This window comes from Hoplias malabaricus, chromosome Y (genome assembly GCF_029633855.1).
Source record: "Hoplias malabaricus isolate fHopMal1 chromosome Y, fHopMal1.hap1, whole genome shotgun sequence".
NCBI lineage: Eukaryota > Metazoa > Chordata > Actinopteri > Characiformes > Erythrinidae > Hoplias > Hoplias malabaricus.
This window is the reverse complement of record NC_089820.1, coordinates 13,511,368-13,528,599: the sequence shown is the minus strand read 5'-3', so window position 1 is coordinate 13,528,599 and position 17,232 is coordinate 13,511,368. Positions and strand designations below refer to the sequence as shown.

Genomic DNA, 17,232 nt, shown 5'->3' with positions numbered 1-17,232 from the left:
CGGGGCGCTGTTCTGCGTATTAGTCAATCCTGTTAACACTGGACGTGCTTTTGTCTACAGTATACACACGCGCACACAGACAGGCAGGCAGACAGGACACACTTCCTCGTGAGGCGCTTTGTTGTGCAGCGTGCGGGGCGTGGGACAAGCACGGCGGGGTTTGAGAAGGTGTGTATCACTACAGTGTGTTTATGTGTGTCAGGGCACTTGTCTGATATCGTATACGTGTGGGTTTGTTGAGGCAGTAGAAGAAAGTTTTGAGGCTCGTAAAGGCCTCTGCCGAAGGAGGGACCAGCCTTCATACCCTGTATGTACGTGTGTGTGTGTGTGCGTGAGACAGAGGGCTTAAATTATGGTTTAAAACAGTATACATTAAGCTCGAGTGAAGGTCCATAATTGCTGAGATTTCAAAGTTAATGTTTAACCGGGATTTCAGGGTGTAATAGGCAGAACATATAGCCTCTGTTGTTGCTACTGCAGGCTCAGCATTGCAGGAAATGCACAATGTATCTTTTGGAGGAGGACAGGTAACCACCCCTCCCCACACTTCCCCACTGATTTCAGATCCCTGCTGTAAAAGACAGTTACACTTTGTAACTGTAGGGGGAGGACAGGGCCAAAAATATTAACCCTTAGCTAGTGTTGCTTTAAATAAAATCCTAAAAATCTCACTTTGATAAATGTCCTGTGGTTTCCATTTCTTCACTTCACTGATGCTTAAAGAGACAGAAATCAGTTTTTAGAAGTGTGTGGGTGACAGTCAGACCATTTATTCTGATTGAACGTCAAACATTAGGAATATGCTAATGTGTACTTCTTAAAATGTTATTAATTTAATGGTTTGTTTGTTTATTTATTTTATTTTATTAACATTTTTTTGACAGAGCAGTCAGAGGTCCAAAATGGGGACGAGGGAGAAGGATGAGGCGGTGAAATTTCTGAAGAGTTTTGTGGAGGAGTTTGTGAAGCCATTTGGTCCAGAAGATGCTCTTCCCCTCCCCCCACCTAGCCGCAAAGTTACTCTACAGGAGCTGACAGGAGAGAGTCTGGAGCTTGGCCAGCGATTGCTTTGTGCACGGTGAGTGACCTCTGTGTATTAAGCATATAATCACTCTGAGAAAAAATAAAAATTAGTCTCTATTTGTTAAATTTTTGACACCCTTTGTAAACATAAGCCGTCCTTTAAAATATGTGTAAATTTAATAATGACCTGGTGAAATATCAAAATTAATAAAATATGTTGACATTATGGAAGGTTTTGCAATTCTCCTGATTGGATACAAGTTTATTTCTAACTGTAGAAAATTGGAATGGGTACCTAATAACATACATACCTCCATTCTACTAAGACATAAAGAAGATGTTTAATTATACTGTTATTACACTGTCCACAGTCTGTTAGTATACTTCAGCTTCCGAAAGGTTTTTAATAAATGAGTAAGTTTTCTTTGCTGGTTTGGAATGTTTTAGCATATTAAATAGAGGGCCAGTTAGTTTGAGTTTTTTACATTATACAAACAATAAGACAAAAATCAAGTTACACTCTAAAAATAATGCAAACATTTCACCTCAATAATCTGATGTGACTCTAGTTCAATTCAGCATCCAAACCTGTCAGCTGTTTTAAACAAAAAATCTTCAGCCAAAATAGTTTCATATGTACCATTAAAGGCAGCATGGTGGCGCAGCAGATGTGTCACAGTCAAACAGCTCCAGGATCAGGTCCCACTTCAGGTGACTGACTGTGAGGAGTTTGGTGTGTTCTCTTCATGTCTGCGTGGGTTTCCTCCGGGTGCTCTAGTTTCCACCCACGGTCCAAAAATGCACGTTGATAGGTGAATTGGCTACTTAAAAAAAGAGGGGGAGGGGGTGGAGAGGGACAAGTGTGTTTGTGTGCGTGCTTGCACCCACGCACACATGCACGCCTGTCCCTCCTTCCTGTCTCACTCTCTCACACCTCAGCAAGAGCATACATGCATTCATCACATTCTCTCTCTCTCTCTCTCACTCACTCACTCACTCTGTCACTCTGTCACTCACTCACTCACTTACTCACTCACTCACACACACACACACACACACACACACACACACACACACACGATGGGGAGGAGTTGTGGTTTAGTGTCAATATTAACACTAGTTCAGACTTGGCCCTCTCTGTTCTTAAGCAAAACTAAATATTTCAGATTGCCAGGTAAACAAGAAAGTATAAAACATGGATAGGTTTATGATACACAAACAGTTTTGCTAATTGTTATTTTACCACTCTGTGGGTTAATAGCTACTTTATTCACTAATTTTATTTGATAATTGCTATCATCAACAATTTAAAAATGGTTGGTATCCGGCATCCACAGATCTGTTACACGACCCAACTTTTGTACTTTTAACCATGTAATTTTAATCGTTTGAAATGTATACATTGACCAATAACATGGTCCAAAATATTTATTAAAAACGCACATTTATTTTTTTAATTAAACATTAATTTCATGGTAGTTTTCATGTTGCCTGTTTGCCATTGTACATGGAAAGCTCAATTTTAGAATTTTGAGGGTGAAAGGAAAGGCCACATCATGGCTGCTCCTGGGGATGTGTAACGATTCCCAATGCTGCTGGAGCTTCTACCTGCCTGTTCGTGTGTCTGTCTCTCTCTCTCTCTCTCTCTCTCTCTCTGTCTCTGTCTCTGTCTCTCTCTCTCTGTCGCTGTCTCTCGCGCTCTCTTTCCTCAGGGCAAACTTCCTGTCTTATAGACTGACGGAATAACCATTGTTCTACCCACTTCCTTTTGATCAGAGTTCATTTCCTCTCACACAGTCCTGTGTTGTACTGAAAGCACTACACAGTAGTACCCCCTTAGTTATGGTTCCACATGGATCATGCTGTTCATGATACTGTTCATGAACTTTTATACCTGCTGGAATAAAAGAGGAAAATGTTGCAGATTGTCAAAGTTTGAAAGCTGTCTGACCTTATTCCCTGATGTCATGACGATGTAATGCACTGTAGAGGATCCCTTTCTTTTATATTAGTGTGTTCCTCTGTCATCTCGTATGTGTTTTCATGGTTTTGTGGTGGAAATATAAAAGGATGAGTGTCTTACAATTCACTATTTACTAATTTTGAGCTGTTTTACTAATTTTTTTAAAGAAAAAAAATCTGATGGACACAAAATGTATTGATATAGTTTTTGTTAATTAAACTCATTTTAAACTAATAGGACATGAAAATAGATTAATTTTTATACCACAAGATGGTGCTGAGGAGCATCTGTAGTGGCTTTAGTGGAAGAGGATTATTGTTCAGTTCAAAGTGAATGCAGTGCTGATTTATTTAGATACATATAACAAAAGTGTAAGGGATCAAGCATATTAGATAAAACTGACCACACGAAACTCACATTAGATGTTGCATTTGGAGACATGATCTAAATTGAAAATGTTGATAGAAATCATTAAAAACATCAAAATTGATACAGCGGCCTGTTGTGAGACCTCAGCTGAATCCCAGACCTATGATATATACATACATAAATCATGCATATGTTCCCTTAGGTTTTTCTGTTTGTTTGTTTGTTTGTTTTATGTAAAAAAAAAATCTACTTTGTTTCCTTTGTTAACTGTGTAGGCATGCCCCCTCCTGGCTGAGTGCGTCAATGTGCCATGCTGCGGTCAGTGAACTCCTGAAAGCTGACCTTTCATCTTTCCACTGCCCTAAAGACCCCGAACAGCAGTCAGATGAAGAACCAGAAGTAGTTTGTGAGTTGCACATAGAGTTTATCATTTTTTCCATTGTATATTCTTGATTAGCATTTGGATATGTATTATATTCTCTGACACAGGTCATAGGGTTTGGTGTTATGAGCATTTTTTAAAAAAAATTTAAAGCTAAATGACACAAATGCAATCTCCAAATATAAAATTTCTGTTCATTGGTTATGTATCATTAAGTATATAATTATCTTACTCTGCAAGGGTTGCTCTGGTCCTATGTTTCTTTAGGTGTATGTAAACAATATCCAGGAATAAAGAGACATTTGAATTCATGGTGCATTAATTCTTAACATGTTTAAAATTATGATTATTCACATTGATGTTTTGTATAATCTTGAGCATTTAAAAGTTGTCTCATCATACATAAAGCCAAGTAACAACAAGTGGTATATAAAACAGCTAGCATTAGGCTGCGGAGCAGTGTAATTCTGGAGTTTTTTGGAATTGTGTTTTTTTTAGTTGATCATGTACCATCTGACCTCACTAATATTTTTATATTAGAATGCAATTTCAAAACCTGGCTGCAGTGTCCGGCAGGCTGTACAGGCTGTTACTGAAACAATGGGGAAACAGATTTCCATTTAATATCTTTTATTTTAGAATATACCGAAGAACAGGTATCTATACATTTTGGGGCTTATAATTATATGTAAAACATGAGTGTTTTAAACAGATTTTTGGTTTTCCCACTTTATCTACAGTGCTACAGTCTGAGCCTGTTCAACGTTTGTTTATTAACAAGCTTAGAGAGGTGGGTATGGCCTGGAATAAACAGCTGCCTGATCCAGCTCCTCGCTCCCCACAGTCCCACCTCTGCTCAGTTCACGCCATTCGGAATACTCGCAGAAAAATGGAAGATCGGCATGTGATACTCACTGAATTTAACCAGCTCTTTGGATTGCAGGTGATGCCTTTATACTTGGACTTAAAACTCTTAACCTATCACAACCCTTCACACAAGGACACTTCTTTTTTTTAATTTATTATTATTATTAACAATATTTTTAATATTTTATGACTATACTACTAACTGTATATGTACTCTTTTAGCAGGACAATATAATTTATATAAGTAGAAACATTTTAAGAATAGCTACATTTTACCTGGCATATAATTAAAAATAACTTTGAATATACATTTATTAATGAATAAAGATAGTTGTTATTATTATTTTACTTAATATGATTATTTTTTTTTTTACATTTTAGATTATTTTGTAGACTGTCATGTTTATATTTTTAGTTTGTGTTTTTAAGACCCTCAGGCCACAATCCCAAAATTGTGTTGTGCATTGTTTTTGTCTGTGTTCCATTATTTTGTACTAGCTTTTCTCTTCACGTTTGTTTTTACAATGTATATTTAAAAATGATCAAATTAGATGGTATATTGTACATTTATTTTCTTCTTAGGACAATGTTGAGCGTGAGTACTATGCTGTCTTTGATGGACATGGAGGAGTAGACGCTGCCACGTATGCTGCTACCCACCTGCATGTCGTCCTCAGCCAGCAGGAGGCGCTAAAGAGTGACACCCAAACAGCCTTCAAAAACACATTCGTACAAACAGACGAAATGTTCAAGATCAAAGCCAAGAGAGAGGTATGACTGGGAGAGAAATGTTTGTTTGCCTTAAATGATCCAACCTGAGTTTTTAAAATGATAATTTTATATATGTATATTGTATAATGAGTTTCTTTGCCCATATCTAAATATTCTGAACAATTCCCACAAGGTTATTTATAAATCAAGGTCTATTTAGAGATGTGGTGTTTCCATTATCTGAAATCTGATTCAGTATATTAGAATGATGTTTTCTACAAATAAAGGGATGTACAGGTTTATAATTAAAAGTGAAGCAAAAGAATTCCACACTCCCTAAACTTTTCAGGTTTTCAACAATATATTTTAGTAAAAAGAAAAACACTTGGCATAGCTAACAAAGTGTCCACTCACTAATTTAACAACATTAAATAAAAAGGTTTCTTTTTCACAAGTGATAGATATAGGCTATGATTAATTATGGGGTTTTCTGTCATTTTCTGAGTTTCTGGGGCACTGTCATATAGCTGGCCATGTTTGTCCAACAGAAGAGGTCTGTTATTATACACATTGGAGAGTGTGACCCCCTTAACTCTGCTTAAAGTTAAGACAGTTGGTGAAAATCAGCTTAAGAATAAATACAGCAAGCCTAAGGGCAAAAGGTTGTCAGCTTTGTGAGTCTGTTCTTTCAGAGCTTTGCCAAGTGTTATTTCTACTAAAATGAATTGTTGAAGATGAAGTTTTGAGAGTGCAGTCTTTTGCACCTGACAACCACTTGATATATCTGAGGTTTTTTATAAAATCTGAAAATAAAATCAGAATTTTTTAATGTGGCATGTAATGTGAACATTGCCAAAATATCTTAAATCTAATTTGTAAAAGTCAGATTTGACATGTCCACCCAGCCCTGGGGAGAATAAAATCAGATTTTAGTCACTTCTGCCTGCTATCATTCATCTGTGATTAACTGTCTACCCAACATCCTAAAAGCAAACACATGAACCATAAGATTCCCAGATATAATCAGGCCTCTGTAGAGCAAATATAATATAAATAGAATTTACACACTTAAAGGCGATGTTCATGATTTTAATCAGAAAAGACTTTTAATAAAAATGTATCCTCACCATTTTCCAACTCTCCAGTCTACTTGCTTGCTCAAAACTGGTGTAATGTGATTACAAAGCCCCAGTGTCTGTAAACAGGTAATGCTCCAGTATGCTAGGACTGCGTATGGCACAGAAAGGTCATCTGATTTTTTATTTTTAAAGACAAAGGAGAGAACTCCAATCACTGAAAAGCACAAACCAAGTTGAGGATAATGCTCTATTCCTGCTCCATAGGGGTTTAATTTTGACTTATTTTTTCTGTTTCTTTTTGATTACCTAAGGTGGAACTGACCGAATTTCAGAGAGTGCTAACTGCATGAAAGTTAACCGACCAAAAGGGTTATAAAGCGAAACAACTCACAAAATTACAGAGTTACGGATGAGTTTCATTGGTAATTCAAACAGTGAATACAAACATGCAACAGTTTGTTTTTTCCTCAAATTACTTGTTAGTTTACAGTCTACCTTTTACTACTCTAGTTTTATTAATTCAATCATTAGGTTCAGACTAGTATTAGACTCACAACAGTATATGTGATAAAATAAGTGTGATTAAGCATACTCACTGTTCGTAATTTGTACAAGTTTCATACAGGCTCTACCAAGTACTGCAATGCAGCCTGTTTCCTATTATTATCACAGTTTTTTCCCTAAGTGGAAAATTTATTTGAGGTGTGTTTCTTTTTCTCAGAAAATGTCTTAGACAATAACATGTAATAACACATACGCACATATAGATGCATGGTGTGTAGCTTTCTGCACTGCAGCTGACATTTTTGTTCAGTAGTGAAATTAGTCAGCATGGTTGTAGTTGTATTAATGTGGGCATTGTAGGAGTTCAGTGAGATTGTTGATGAGAGGCTCTTGCACACAGAGAAAGTTGCGTCAGTGGGTTCACTTTTAGTCACTGGGTAGAAGGATATGTGTTGATGTCTTTGATTTATTCTCATCATCCCCTGTTTTTATTCCTCTGAAAGCAGATGATGGTGATGATAAAAAGCAAAGTGCCCAGAGTTATGACTGATCATAATAGCACCGGCAAACTGAACTGACAGGATTTTATTGCTTTATTACATTGTCACTATGAAGACTAGTATGGTTATTACAGCAAATATGAGTACATGTGAGTACCATCTGAAAATATTAACGTGGTATTACCATGGGGGCCTGTCAGTGCACCCTGACACATGTGCTGGTGATATAAATACATTTCTGAGAGAGCACATTTTAGTGACTTGTGCTGGAGGAACAGAAAAGTTAGAAAATAAGTGAAATAATGCATGTTCTACTCTGTTTAGAAGCATAGCCGGTCAGCTATCAGGCACTTGTGGTTTAGCACACCACAGCAGATAGTTTTACCGTAAACTGGGGCTCAAAACACACATATTTAAAGGATAAAGCTGTGAGTGGAGTCGAATGGAATCGAGGAAAAAGTCAAGTGAAGGTTCTACTGAGGATTTTGTGTTTTCTGCTTCCTTCCTCTCCCTTTTAACCCAAACTTAGGGCTGCATGATATATCGTTTATACATTGTCACCGCAATGTGTGCATGTGTGATATTCACATCAGAGGGTGTGCAATGTCACAAGTAGTGTGGACAAAGCTGGTCCTATGTATGTCTTTCATTTTTTTTCTTTTTTCTTATTGAGAAACAGAAAAGAAAGACTGACTTACAGGCCAAGCAGTCAAGAGGTACGGGGTAGTGCGGGAAACGAGTGGAGAGAGAGAGAGAGGCACGCACACTGTGTGTGTGTGTGTGTGTGTGTGTGTGTGTGTGAGTGTGAGTGAGAAAGAGAGAGAGAACGTGTCTAATTGTAAACATGTAGTTCTGAATCTGCGGTGCTATATGGCTAAGACCATACTTGCTCTTTAATTAAATAGCTTTAATAGCTACAGTTTTTTTGCTGCTTGACACAAAAGGAAAATTCACACTTTTCTCATTCTCCATGACAGAGCAGGTAATATATGCCCAGTATCAATTTCTTTTACTGCACCCTGAATACACAGTTTGTTGCTGGTTGTATTGAATGAGCTGTGCAATGTATAGCTGCTCTTTTATTTGTATTTAATAAAGTTTACTCCTTTTCTCAATTGTAAAAAAATGCAAATGACCAATTTTGTCACTTATGTTAATTTATTACAGTACCATGCTTGAATTCAGTGAGCTCAGTTTGTAGAGGCAGACTGCATGACTAACTGCTCAAATTTACACACCTATGGCAATAGGACTGAATGGAACACTTGAATTCAGTCCTAAGGAGGTGTGTCTCAATACCTTTGACAATATATTGTCTTAATGGGGAACATTTTTGTATGTATGTAGTTTGTTTCTTGACTTCTGTATGTTTCCGCAGCGTATGCGCAGTGGCAGTACAGGTGTGGCAGTATTGCTGGCTGCTAATTGGCTAACTGTGGCCTGGCTGGGGGACTCTCAAGCAATGCTCGTGAGGAGAGGAGAGCCTGTCGTGCTTATGGACCCCCACAAACCAGAGAGAGAGGTACGACCGCCTTTTTCATTATAATAATCATAAAACGAGCATCTAGGTAAAAACACATTTCATGTTGATGTTTCTGAATTTTACTTTCACAATTAGTCTTTTTGATTTCGAAATTCTGATATATTTCATAGCTCATGCTAAATAAAAGACAATAAGCTTTGATTAAACATACGGTTCATCTTCCTGTCTTACTTAAGCTGGACATGAATCTTGAGATCTAGTAGATACAGCATTACACACTTTTGATTGACCTCTAAATGGTGATTAAAGTGTCCCTGGTGGTCTCTCTCTCTCTCTCTCTCTCTCTCTCTCTCTCTCTCTTTATGAGCAGGATGAGAAGCAGAGAATAGAGGAGCTAGGAGGCTGCATTGCTTTTATGGGTTGTTGGAGGGTTAATGGAACATATGCTGTTTCCAGGGCAATAGGTGAGTAATTTTATTTTTGGAAGAGGAGAATTACTTTATAGTTTACCATTGCCAGTAGTTCTCAGGCATTTCTCTTGGGGTCTGGTATTGAATTTGGAAACTGAATGACTCAACTTCTTCTGCTGTATTTGTTCAAAAGTTGACTATTTTTTGATACTGTATTAACTTTGAACCATCTTTTAACAATTTTTATATATTTTTTTATTTTATTATTTTTTTTAAGTTATTACATGGGTTATGTTAGCATGATTATTCAGTCTCATACAACACACAACAAAAATTGGAGGTTGAATTTGTTGAATCTTGGAAATGCAATTCCCTTATAACATTTTTCCTTTAAGATATTTCTTAACACTCAGCTTAATGTACATCTAAAGTATCATTATAAGCAGATACTAAAACATTTGGCCAATATGATATCAAATTAAATTAATTCTGGACCTTGGAACTGCAAATCAGGTGTGTGTGGGTTTTCTTTTTTTTTGCAGTTACAAGGTCCTGGATGAATTTAATGTTTTCTTAGTTTGATAAATTTTATTGTGAGATTTATATATATTAAGAAACCATTGTCATATTTTCTTTACAATATTCTTTGTGTATTGTTACACTCCTAATAATTAGTATACCCTAAAAAAGTTGTACAATAAAGATTGGTCAATTAAAATTTAATAAAAAAAAAATTATAATAAATAAATATATTTTTGCCTTTAACCAGAGATATATAATTCTGAATTTTACGGTCTGGTTATTGATATTGTTAGTCCTTTGTATTGCGAATTCCTATTCCATCATTAATCCCCTCTCCTTGTCTCTCTTAGGTGATTTTGATCAGAAACCATATGTCTCTAATGCTGCAGACTGCTCCTCAGTTCAGCTGAATGGAGATGAGGATTACATCCTCCTGGCTTGTGATGGCTTTTTTGATGTTGTGTGTCCAGCGGATGTTCCTGGACTGGTGCTAGAGGCTCTGAGAGACACCGGTGGCTCAGGAAAGGAAGCTGCACAGAGCCTGGTGAATCAGGCCAAAGCTGCTGGCTCTAGTGACAACATCACTGTCTTGCTGGTGTTTTTGCAGGAACCACGGAAACTGTTACTTAAAGAAACAGGATCAGGAACAGAGGCAGGGGTGAGGGACCAAGCACCAAAAAATTGAGAGAAAGAATGAGAAAGACTGGAGATTAGGAGCAGATCATTGGAGGGCCCGCTCAGCTTTTTTTTTATGGCCATGACACTTAAAAATACCTGGAATTAATGTGTCTTAAGGGACTAGCATATTTTATTCTCAGTCTATCTTGTCATTGAGGTCATACAAACAAACAATGATATGACAAAAATATGATTTTTTTATATAATGTCATGGTGAAGCCTGTTTTTTTACTCTAGCTTTTGTTTAAGTTCTTGGAGCTAAGCATCCATGTTTTTGATTATATTGCCTTTAAACCAGCATTCTTTAAATATGAACTGGAGATTCATCATATGTAAAATCCTACAGAATGCTGTTTTAACATAAGGCTTTCCCAAAGATATGTTAAACCTTCTTGCCTTGATTTTATTTTACTTCCTGATTAACAGGTGCTAAAACTTTCAGAAAAGATTCAAAACATTTCATGTTCTCATAGGGCTTAAGGAGATCACTGTTTACTCTATTAAATGAATTCTTTATGCTGATGTTGCTAACACTGTAACGTGAGACCAGCCAGTTTGACTTTTCCATGCTCTACCCACAGTTGTATACTTTTGTAGGGAAAGTAGGATGTGTATGTTTTACAAAACACTGGAAAAAATCCCATTCATATAACACTGAGGGTATTCATTTCAAAATCTATTTATTGTCTGTCTTTGTGCACGTGTGAGAGAGAGGCTGAGGAAAAAGGTCACATTTATTTAATATTCCTGCCTAAATGAATTGCTTAAAATTTTAGCACACCATTTCTTTCAACTCAGATACTTTGAAATTAAATAATGTGAGCCTAAAAAATGTTAAATGAATGAAAGCAATATTTTTAATCACTGTTCACAACACAATTCAAAACACTTACAAGCAAGTTTGGCCTTGTTCTTTTTTTTAAAAAAAAGCCTTTGTTTGTTTTTTGGTGTTTTATTTTTTATTTTTTTGGAAAATAATTACGTTAACATGGTAGCAAGTTTATTATTACCTTCCTTGTATAGCACCTACAATATATTACAGGTCAATAGTGTAGCATGTTCATGTAAATTCAGTAGGCTGAATGGGATTTTTGGCTGTGTTCTGTAAACCTATGAAAATGCATGGTCAGAACATAAATGGGTCATGTGTGCAATGTGAATTTGCATCAAGTTAATTTAATTCATTATTAGCAACATTTAAGGTGAACTTTCCTTCAAAGCATCTCTGCATTTGCCCGTCAGGGTTTCCTGTTATTTGTCACTGTTACAAAGTAGTGTGTACTTAAGGGCAAAAATTTACAACATAATGACTGTTAATCTGTTCAAAACAATGGCTTTCACAATGAAATATACATTAAGCCACAGCTTTAAAGGCAGTGTTTGCCAATGTTTTAGCAGCTTCTTTCTTAACAACACAATGTGTATTTGTGGCAGTTGGAAATGTTTCATTGCCAAAACGTGGGTGTGTATGTTTCTTACTTGACCAAGATTAGTCGTCTTCATTATGTAACTTTTCTTGAAATGGTGAACAACAAATTATATGCCTTGTTTTGATATGCACAGTATTCTCTGGTCTCTGACGTCTACATATTAATGTTATCCATTTGTAAGAATTAATATTAATATATTAATTACCTTACTCATTCTTTATCTTAGATATTTGTGCCTTTTTTTTAAAACAGTGTTAATAGTGGTTGTTGTGCAGTGCAGGCAAATTTTTTAAAGTGCAGAAAACCATAATTATTTAACAAGAATGACTAATGGAGAATTGTTTTTAGGGTTTTGTTTGGACAAAACACATCTGCTTTTAATGCACACCACAAGATGTACCGTAAATAGGGGTATTCACTTACAGAATATTAACAAACAAATAATTTGTTTGTATATTGATATATTGATTTGATTGCCAGTACTTGAGCAATTGTTTTTTTTTTGCCTGAGTTGCTGCTGTTCAAACAATCGGTTTAAGTAACACTGACTTTGAGTGGGTTTTAATTGCATGACCAAAAATAAAACAAACAAAATGTGTGACCTTTGTTTGTACCTTGATTTCAAATAGAGGTGGGTGTGCCCTATACCAGAGATAAGAAAGAATTTCTGTAGAGTAACTACCAGACTGCAGATAAATCAAGGTGAACTAATGCTCATAACATTCTGTCCTGTTTTTTAAAAAGCACTGAATTTTGAATCCTGGCTCTAGTAACACTTTATGATGTCAGAATGTGTGACAAGAAAATTGTATATTTGCTTCTATTGTGCTCCTGCATGCATTGTTACTATGACAACTAGTGTGGATGTGCAAGCAAACGGTGCATTTTCTTCAGTCCTTGTGCTAAATATTAACTTGAAACGTGATTTACCTTACAGTGTAAATTAAGATTTTCTAATTCAGAGCAAATCTGGGCTTGTTATCAGGGAAACTGTCCATATATACATTTCTAAAGAACAGCAGTGTGTGGGAGGAAAGAAGCAAGAGAGTGTGTATAAGTGTACGTGTAATATGAGGGTGTTGTATTAACTCTCAGCCAGGCTTGCTGCTGGGCCACGGGTCCTGCATGAGGTGAGCTGTCTAATATTACAGCCTGCTCTAATGTCATGAATATTTGAAAGCCTTGTGACATGTAGCTAATATGACTGGACTGTGGCTTTACTGCTAGCAGGCTAAGAATAGAGCTAACTTAATGTGTAATTGATCGGAGAAAGAGGAAGAAGGGGAGACAGCAACGAAGTGTTGATTTAGTAGTTTGGTGAAAGAAAAGAGGACGTGGACAATTAATCTTGATTGTTTTTGCAGAAGTGTTTAATATTGCCTCATGAGTGCAGATCTGTCATAGCAACACATTTTGTATCTGACTGTTTATACATGTACAGTAACTCTGAGTCATGTTTTCTCACACAGTAGCTTTTTGCTACTCCTTGAAATCTCATGCCCTGCCCCAAATTCTTTACGTAGCAACTGTTACTAGGAAGCAAACTGCTTTGAATGTATTGTATTTAGATAAGCTTTTATAGGTCTAAATATAACGTGTGATTTCCATGTTTAAGCACTAATTTGCTATCACCTCTATATTGTTACTGCTTATGAAACCAAGCTAATATTAGACCAGCTGACCAAAAACAAACAAACAAAATGCTTTCTTCTTGTTTCACATGTAAATGGTTAGAGAAATTGTCTGTTTACTGAATTCTATCTTATGTCACATATTGCGGGTGCCAAGTCTACTGTCTGATCTCACTTTTCCTACCAGGCAGTGTGGTTTACCGGTTACATGGTGACATCATGAATGGCCTAATCATTGGTCAGTGGATTTTATTTGCTCCCCTTAATTGCAGACCCGCAGACTGTGACACTGGGGTCTGTCTGTATGCCGTCTAAAGCCAATCAGTTGGGCTTTTTTCTTTGTAGTATTAATAGAGGTATTTTAGTTGTCATATTCTTTCTAATATACTTCTGAGTTAATGAGTGTCAAAGTTTAGACTTTCAAATCTAGGACTAGGACATTGTAATGTCAAACAGGGTTTACCCTCTATTTGGCTTCAATATAGGATTAAAATTGACCTGGGTATGGAAATCCAGTGATCACTGAACTGGCCCATAATGGATCTTCTTTTTAACGTGAAAATTACTGTTAAAAAAACAGTTTTTAAAAATGTAGAGATATATCTATGTGCGCATTACTGACTGTATTCAGGATCACTTCTGTAACTTGTTTGTATTATTGGAGGACCTGAATACATATGAACTGTAAACAACCTATCTGTGGAACACATCTAAAACAAGAGGTCTTCTTCGTTCTTTACTTTTGTTTGTGCTTAGTGTGGAACTTAAAAAAACAAATATTGCTGATTCATAAAATGCACTGTTTCATTTTTTATCTCCATTTATTTTGGTTTTGAGTCTGCTTAACTGTTTGTAAAGTTTAATCTGGCAAGAGTGACTCCCTGTTCCATTGTGAGTATTTGTACACACTCATAATAGGCCCTTTTCATTTTATTGCAATTTCTTGGAGAGTAGGACAAGTACATTTCATTTCATAGCAGCTTTGTGTACTGAGGTAAGAGTTTGAAGTCTAATCAGATGTGATAGTGAATGAACAATGGCCACTCTAAGAATTTTTTCTTTTTTTTTTGTGGGCGGGGGGGATTGTTTACTGGAATAATCTTTTCGGACATTTAATCCAGACTTCAGTGCAGACCTATACTTATGTAACGGCTTGTAAATGAATAAAGGCTGCTTTGGTCAGATCAGTGGTTAAAGTGATTAGGGCAAGGAGAACATGGCCAATCCATTAGCCCTTATATTCCCACTTCGTGTAAGAACAACATTCCAACTTTAATGCCTTCTAACTTCTTGTCATGCCAAACAGTTTTGGGAGATTTTTTGGGAAGGTTTTGTTATGATGGTAAATACAGTACATTCTGTGAAGAAATCATTGAAGATACAAATACAAGGTTGTTTGCTATGGGAAAGTCAGAATGGTGGAATCATCCATTGTAATGATGAGTTCATATGCCATCACTGGTTCAAATCCCAGGACTGGCAAGAAAAAAGCATGGCACTTAACCCCCTTAACTGTTCTCTGTGGTGCAGTGGTGGTGTGAAGCCCCCTGCTCCAGTTGAGTGTGTGTTCACTGCCCCTACTGTGTGTGAATGATTGCTCCTCCTGGGAAAATAATTTTTTTTACCTTATTATCAGGTCCATGTGGTGTGCACTATGCGATATAAGTGCAAAACAAGCGCCAACATTATGGCTGCACACGTCTTCAATTCTGCTTTCAGCCACATTTAGGCAGCCTCTTACATAATTAGCCTAAGCAACAAACCCCATCAATTTGTGAGGTGTCGCTGTTGGCGAAAGTGGAGGTAGTGGTGTGAGCTAATATTCATAGACCTTCATATACTGAATGATGGTGAAGATGCAGAGTTGTATCTTAGCCACATTTAAGGCACTTTTTTTTCTAGGAAATAACTTCTAAACATGTTGATTTGACAAACACAGAAGGAAGATCTTAGGGTTTGAAATAAGTGACAGGAGGGGGACATTTTGTCATACCCTACAATGCCAATCTGCTTAGTTGCATCATCAAAAAACTGGGCCTGTATTAATAATCAATCAAATCATGTTTATGAATAAAAGAAAGTTAAAGTTAAAGCCCAGCATAAAAAATTGTACAAATGCCGTTGTCACTATAAGTATCACATATAAATACTCGTGAATAAAATTGCTATATTTGCACTGCAGGTGTGACTCAGCTGTAATGAAAAATGTACAATTTCACAAGAAAAATCACTCAATAAACTTGTTCACATTTCATAGACAGTTATGCATATTTCCCCTTTAATGCTAGTGATACATATAGGGAATTTAATCAAAATGGAAAAAGTATCCGTTTGTATCATTACCGTTTAATATTTCAATCATTAAGAAGGCGCTTTTTGCGGGGCCGTTCTGATCATTTCTAACGAACGGAAATCAATACAGCTGTTAGTAATAAATAACAATTTGTAAATTATTATGGATTTGAAAATGAATATGACGCCCCTGCGTGGTCAAATGGTTTCCCCCATTTTTCCTGCAGGCGTAGTGTAGAACCAGTTGGATTCATATAATTGAACCGATTCCTCGACTCTCCGTTTTTCTGAATCGAAATTTTGAAAAAAGGTGATTCATGCAAATAACACGTTCTCATTTCCTGTACATTCAGACCATAGACATTTGAGTGAGTCTAATGTCCATAACCATTATTAAAATCAACTTTAATCTCATTTTTAAAAAATCTGTTGGTTTTACCACCCAGTAAGGGCTGGCTTAATGACTGACACCAGAAACCACACATTCCCTGTAGGACTTGAGGAATAACACCAAATATGTCTAGAATTGGTTCTCTGTTTACCATTAGGATCCTTTTTGCTGTGATTAAACCCTTCAAAGAAAGAGAAAAAATCTATAGTACCTTTTTAAACTATTGGACACCATCAGCATCCACCAGACATATTTAAAAATGTCTAGGAGTTTTTCCAGCATGAAACATTAGTCATATCTGCAATATTTACAGTAACATTTCTGGTTCTGCTGTGTATTACTGAAATTAATTTGTTTCTCTGAGTGAATGACGTTTATGGCATTTCGCAGATGCTCATATCCAGAGCCATTTTAAAAAATGCTTTGCAAGTCTGTGTCCTAGCTAGTACAAACAGATTAGAGCCTAAAATACCCTTGAGCTCAAACACTGCCAAAACAGGGCTGATACTTAGTGGAAAAAAAGTCAGAGGTAAACATATCGAAAGTGCAATATCTAGTAAATCCTAGTGAGTAGGTCACTATGTGTTACCATATGCGCACACTTAGAAAGAATAAAAAAATAAAAAAATGTTAAAAAGCTAAGCATAAGTGCAATTACAATGCATTTCATGTAGAACTTAGATTAGTGCTCACTTGAGTGGCTCAGAAAGAGATGAGTCTTAGTTCTGCATTTGAAAACCACAAGAGAGAAGGCTGTTTCAGATAACCAGTGGAAGTTCATTCCACCATAGGTGTTAGCATCTAGAAGCATCTTGCCACTTGTCCTCCATGCATTTTGAAAGATGATGAGCATTTGAAGCTCAAAGGGCTCAAGATACAGATCAGTTCCTAACAATTACAATAGATTAGGGAGTGACCGGTCCATCTCTGAGTTTCCTAGAGAAGGGAGTGTAGCAGCAAAGTGACATGGGTGAATGTGGGAAAATTTAAAACACGC

The 17,232-nt window shown here is 36.5% G+C and overlaps 1 protein-coding gene across 2 annotated transcripts; it reads left to right on the top strand.

The window, feature by feature from the left end:
* The first annotated feature begins 47 nt into the window (after nucleotides 1-47).
* Nucleotides 48-12,505, top strand: LOC136678860 (protein phosphatase 1F-like). 2 transcript variants are annotated; one of them, XM_066657027.1, is made up of 8 exons: nucleotides 48-168; nucleotides 890-1,078; nucleotides 3,631-3,761; nucleotides 4,478-4,680; nucleotides 5,187-5,375; nucleotides 8,777-8,920; nucleotides 9,252-9,345; nucleotides 10,164-12,505. In XM_066657027.1, exons 2-8 carry the CDS (start codon nucleotides 903-905, stop codon nucleotides 10,496-10,498), a joined length of 1,272 nt encoding a protein of 423 aa, XP_066513124.1. In that variant the 5' UTR covers nucleotides 48-168; nucleotides 890-902; the 3' UTR covers nucleotides 10,499-12,505. The 2 variants fall into 2 exon arrangements, with proteins under 2 accessions (XP_066513124.1, XP_066513123.1); XM_066657026.1 differs by having other exon boundaries at nucleotides 73-168; nucleotides 885-1,078.
* The last annotated feature ends 4,727 nt before the right edge of the window (nucleotides 12,506-17,232 follow it).